Below are 6,316 nucleotides of genomic sequence, written 5' to 3' on the forward strand. Positions count from 1 at the left end.
GTTGTTGGAGAGAGATGGGTTTGGAGGGGGATGTCAAACACATATTGACATCAGAACTTTAAAGTATGTTGTCTTGTCAATGGGGGATTTTTTATTTTTACACCATATCCTACATGTGCTCCCCGCCCAAGCAATTGAGGATTGTTTGAGGATTTTTTGGTATCTATTTTTTGTGTATCTTCTATGATTTTGGAGGCTTTATGCCAGGGATGACCTAACACAGTCATTCAATCATTTATATCTGCCAACAGCAAATACGCTACACAAAACAACCTCCCACATTTCAAAGGAGACAAAGGTTAGATTGACAATAAGGTAGACTAATACGTTTTTATATGAGACTGAGTTGTAAATGGACATCTTATCTGGGGCACTTGGGAAACCCAATGGGGCTCTATGTGCGGTCCTTAGTTGGGTCACGTGAATGGAAATGGAGAGCATGGGCTCGGAGTGGAAACCGAAATGGGCCTCCCATTTGGGTTTTGTCCGGAGTGCCCACTTCTACCTAACACCCAGTGAGAGCCGTTATGGAACCTGTGGACAGACCATATTAGGCCCATGTTTAAGCCGCATTTTAATATGTTGCTGGTAAATTGTGTGTGTGCAAATGGTGGAGCGAAAAATTGACCACAGGAGGCAGAGCAATAATCAGGTCAAGAAAAGCACACATTTTTCTTTCTATCTGTAAACTATATTGGTGATATATGTACTTATACTCATTATTTTTCGCAAATTTAATCTGACATAGACTTTATACCCTTCCTTCTTTTTCATTAACTACTTTTACCAAAGTTAAGCAATTTGAAGTGCTCTGTGCACCATGTGTAGGATATGAGCAGTTTAGGTTCAGATGTGAAATACATTTTCTGTAACACCCTGTAGTTGCTTTAGTTAAGCCTTTGTCAAAATGTTAAAGGTTCAGACCACTGACCTTAAATTTCACAGAATCCACCGTGAAGAGGAGGTCTGCCCTCTTACCATTATCAACTTCATGACTGCCGCGTCCTGTTCTTCTGTGTCTGGACTGTATCCTCCTTCCTGATCTAGACAGCGGGGGCGAGGAAAGCCTCAGCTTCAAAAGTCACTGTGCTGCATGCCATCACCGTACTGCAGGGGCTTATTCTGAATGAAATCTTCCAACCTCAATCAAACAGGAGTCCACTATATAGGTAATAAGGCTCAGGTAACAACAAATATACTGAATTCATGTGTTATTTGTCCACATTAATAATGCTGCCGTCTCCCTTCAGCGGTCTACTGCATTGGGACTTTTGGTTTGATGATGCTGAGCCTCCTGGAGACGATCGTGGTGATGAATCTGAGGGGGAGAGACTCTGCATCCCAAAACAACGAGGCAGATAAAGACCAAAGCCTGAGTGAGGACTGTGGGGACAAACGAGACAGCTTTCAGAACATTTTAAAAGGTGAGATGCACTACAACAAATAGACACCCAATTTGCGAAGCAGCATAGATGTTACACCAGATATTACTTTATAGATTCACTGAAAGAGACACATGTAAAAGCTTTACTACAAAATGGTTACTTTGAATATGCACTAACCGTGTTTTGTGTCTTTTCAGACATTAATAAATTGATTCCCTGTGGATATATCTGTGACATGTCTAATGGTGAAATTCCATCTGAAGAGCTGCGGGTGGCCGAAAAGGTTAAAACTGACCTGCACTTTTCAACATGTAGAAATGTTATACTTAATTTTAATCTAATGTTTTTTTTTGTTTGTTTGTTTGTTTGTTTTTGACCACAAGAAACAAAACTCCATTCACTGTCATTACGGCCAACAACTATATTTTATGACGTGGACAGGTTTAGAAGAAAGAAATCGAGAACGAGAGGCTCTATATGTTTTAAATATATATCTGGATATATCTGATCCAGAACTGGTGTGGCTTAACTTTTTTTTTTTTTGTTTATGTACAAACTATAATAACTGCACATGTACAGTTTAAAATATTAATGCATACCATATTTCTTACTGCACACTGCATATAGTGTATATATTTTCATTATAGTCTTTATATTTTTTTATATATTATTCTTTATTGTATTTTTACACTTCTGTACTTTTTGCACCACATTTCCCCTCTACTGCTGTAATTTCTCCTACAGTAGATCAATAAAGGAACATCTTATTATCTTATTTTATCTTAAAGGTTGAGGGTGCAGCCTCTTGTAGTATAACACATTTTTTCTCGGGTGAGATGATGCATAAGATTCCTAATCCATAGATTGAAAGCATAGAGGAAATCTCTTTGTCCATTTAAGCAGTATAAATCTCAGCTGCATCGATTAATATGAAATAAAACACAAACATTCACACAATTCATTAAACAGCAGCAGACACGCAGTAACAGTGTGAGCTGTCTTTCACTCCCAGTTTCAGTATTAAATCATTCAGTTTCCTCTTGGAACAATGAACATTTTTCACCCATTTTGCAATTTGTGTATTTTAAGGCACACAAATAACAACTGACTATCACATTTTGTAACCACATTGTATTAAACTACTTTTTCAGGGTAGCAACAACCAACAGATGGAGGAGTCCCGTGACTTTGAAAAGCTCTCAGGTGAGCTGAGGGAGCTGGTGAAAACACTGACTCTGCTCCTCAACAGCAGTAAGGAAGAAGAGAAACCCAGCTACTGGACCAAAAAGACTAAAACTATCAACAAAGTCTTCTTAATTTTCTATGTCATAGCTGCCACTCTGTTTTTAGTCCTGATGTTTTTCAGTTGGAATGCTGAAGAAGAATAATAGTAGAGATAATGAATAACAATAGAGTTCCCAGAAGTTGTAAACACAAAGTCACACCACGCTGCAGGTAATGAGTTCATTGTTGTTAACCTATCCTGAATCATCAGCACTTTATGTATTCTGATGACTTACAACAAGTTAGTTCAATTTGTACAGAAGCAAAGCTATTGTGATTGTGTCACTAACCACAAACCTTACACTTACTCCCCCCTGTCCTTAATACATAATCTGTACAATCAGTTTCTGTTTCACATCTTCTGCTGCTACTTCAGTAAAGCTGACGAGTAATGGTGTACTAGGCTGTAGCATTTAATCCTTCAGTGGTATTTTAACTACAAATATCTGACATTTGCATGTTTCACATAGTGGTACACACATTTATTATTCTAGTACACTAATGTGCCATGACGTGGTCGACTTATGTCTCTGCTATACAACAAGCATAGTCTGTATGTATAAGAAATCCACCAATACAAACAATTAAGCATGCAGGTGTTTTTCTACATAAAAATATCTTTACTATGTAATAAGGGCAAACCTTATAATCCACCTTAAAACAAAATAAAATAAAATAAAAAATAAATTATTAATTAAAGTACAAACAAATTCTTATCTTACATGTTCTGATAGTTTTGTTTGGTTCCTGCATGAATCTTTTCTATATATAATATATCTTATGTAACTTTGATAAAAAGCCACAGACGTCATTCTACAAGTGTATTAAAGATTGAGTATGGGGCCGCTTTCTGTGAAAAGTAAACTCACTGTAATGCTGAAACACATCTATAATATTATGAAGATATAAAATGTGTTTTTCTTATTAATATATTTATGTGCTGTTCTTTCACATCTTTGCATCACTCTGCTTTATGGATTCATAATCAATCAACAGTCCTGATATATGCTCTAATGAGATCTGAGACTCTGGCGTACATGTGGAAATAAACAATAAAAACTAAAACAAATTCTCTGTTTGTTTGTTTTTTGTCTGTGTGTTTGAGCATTTTAAATTTGAACTTGAAACTTATAGAAAGAAATTGTGGGTTTGAACCCTCCTCACAGTTCACACAGGAAAAGGACATCAAGGTGTGTTTATATATTTATATATTAAAGCTATAAGAAGGCTAAATCCATAAATATAAACTATTGTCTTGTTGCACTGTAACATTTGGCAGTAAAGCTTTAATCAATGAGGTAAATTCACATTGGATTACATGCATGTATCTCATTTCCTATAAATTGCTTGTGCGTATGAAGACTTTCCAGTAACAGTACATGATTTGCTTATGAGCCTAAACCACTAAGTCACCAGAAAATCCCCTTTTATTCTTTCTGTTTAATAAAATATCATTTATTTTGCCAAATTACCTGAGCAACCCCTTCATTTTTCAACATACTCCACTGCAACTGCAGAAGTGCGCCCTGGAGTACAAACACATCTGGTTATGAATTATTTCTGAGATAAAAAACAACAATAAACCAATGGGTGGGTCATTCAATTTGTCCGCCCTCTTTCAGTGTGAGGATAAAGTGTGGTGATATTTCAAGACAGCACAGAGTTGACATTGATGCACATCTGCTGCACAGACCTCTCACAGACTTTGTATTCTCTCCTGCACTCATGATGCTTGCTGGCTTCCTCTTTCTGCTCCTCCTCACTGGTAAGGTTTTCTCTCTTCCTCACAGTGTCCCTGTTGCTCTGGATAGTGCACAGACCTCCCTGTTATTATAGTTTTGTATTATTATTATTTTTTATTTCATTTGAAATGTTTGTGAAGCAGTTAACTCTGAGCATGTCCATTCCAGTTATAATAAACAAAGACACCAGTGCCTCCTTGTGCTTGTGCTGACAAAATTGACAGAAAGACTAAAACCAGAGATACTTCCTGTATGTTTTTATTTTCAGACACAGCTCTGAGTGCTTCTGGTCGTACATTTGGTGGTAGATGGATTTTAAACGAAGAGCCTTTTTAGACTCTTTCAATGCTAATGGTCAAGTAGAGCTCGTCCATATGTCTCCTAATGCCCATCTCATGATGACTTTTGTGTGCGTGACCACAGTCACCTCATATTACTGCAGATATACTTTCATCATGCTAACATGCTCACAGTGGCAATGCTAACATATTGATGCTAAGCAGGCTTAACATTGACCATGTTTACATCTTAGTTTAGCCTGTTAGCATGCTATCATTTACTAATTAGTATGTCTAAAAGTTTAAAATAATCAAATACATATGATAAAACAGTGGATACATCCATATTATAAGATACAAGTAACTGAGAGAACATAACTCAAACACAGGTGCTCATTTTTAATTTAAAAGTAAAATTCAGAGCCTGGTAATCAGCATCACATTTCCGGATTTATTTTCTTCTAAGAGTAAACTCTCTCTCATAGATAATGTGTCTTGTTGTTTTCGCTGTAGATGTGGAGTCCTCTGAGCGTAACTGCAGTTATCAGGATGTTTTAGACCACTTGAACTTCACCAGAAACAAAGAGCTGTTCTCAATGATCCGGCCTGTTAAAAACTACAAACAACCCGTGGAGGTATCTCTGGATGTACTACTCTATGCCATTCTGGGTGTGGTAAGTGGTTTCTTATGATCATTACTTGTGAAGTTATATTGGTACCCTTATTGTCTATTTGACACACACCTACTTCAACATCAAACCTGTGACATACTATGCTGTTGCTGGTATTGTGTGACAGCACTGTTCGTTCATTTCACTTTCCTCAGCTTAATACTACTACTACTTGTACTTTATTGCATCTGTACTTGTTTGATGTCTTTTGTGTAAGATGTAGTATATGTACAGTTTATATTTGTACTAAACCCGAATATTCCCAGACAGAAGATCATGGATCATTTAGCCCGATTCACTGTAATCATGCTGATTGGTGTCAGATCCAAACACAGTTCAAGAACTTGTTTAAACTGTAATATGAACTCTGAATTTGGAAAGATTTCCATGCATATTTCTTTGCGCTTAGAGAGAAAAGGACCAGCAATTCGTTCCTTACATTTGGCTTGATATGGTGAGTTATTCCTGAAGAAGTCACCTTAGATTATATGAATTCCAACCTCTTATTCTGTTGGAAAACTGGAATTTCTGTTGTTTAAATGCATTTTTCTCCTTGTTTTCCTCTGAAGTGGTGGCAGAATGAGTTACTTTCTTGGAATCCAGATGAATTCTGTGGTATTAAGCAATTTTCTCTTCCTACTGAAGTATTGTGGAAACCAGATATAACGATTGAAGAGATGTAAGTTTGAATTATATTCATGATCTCACACTCAGAAGGGCAGGAGAGAGGGGCTGGGTCTGAAATGACGAGAGACTTTGGGCCACGGTTTGCGTTTTTGCTTGGTTTCATACATTTGACCTTTAGTGCGCTTGCCTAAGACCAACTAGAACTAATACGTGAGCAGCTTTTGCTCTTAATCTTAAAATGGGCACACATGGATGCATTTGACATCAAAATGTTGTCAGTTCAATTCAACTCCTCTCTCTCATTCTTTCAGAAAATCATTTAAAAATGT

General features: G+C 36.9%; 1 protein-coding gene across 1 annotated transcript in view; it reads left to right on the forward strand.

Moving 5' to 3' along the window:
- Nucleotides 1-6,316, forward strand: part of LOC118333501 (5-hydroxytryptamine receptor 3A-like) — an 8,536-nt gene that overhangs the window by 645 nt on the left and 1,575 nt on the right. Inside the window, exons 3-8 of the mRNA XM_035669178.1 lie at nucleotides 1,251-1,424; nucleotides 1,583-1,668; nucleotides 2,537-2,692; nucleotides 5,175-5,363; nucleotides 5,770-5,814; nucleotides 5,930-6,039. Coding sequence (XP_035525071.1) covers nucleotides 1,251-1,424; nucleotides 1,583-1,668; nucleotides 2,537-2,692; nucleotides 5,175-5,363; nucleotides 5,770-5,814; nucleotides 5,930-6,039 — 760 coding nt within the window. The remainder of the gene's footprint in view (nucleotides 1-1,250; nucleotides 1,425-1,582; nucleotides 1,669-2,536; nucleotides 2,693-5,174; nucleotides 5,364-5,769; nucleotides 5,815-5,929; nucleotides 6,040-6,316) is intronic.

Source organism: Morone saxatilis, unplaced genomic scaffold (assembly GCF_004916995.1).
Source record: "Morone saxatilis isolate NCDOM2014 unplaced genomic scaffold, NCSU_SB_2.0 Contig1, whole genome shotgun sequence".
NCBI classification, from domain to species: Eukaryota; Metazoa; Chordata; class Actinopteri; family Moronidae; genus Morone; species Morone saxatilis.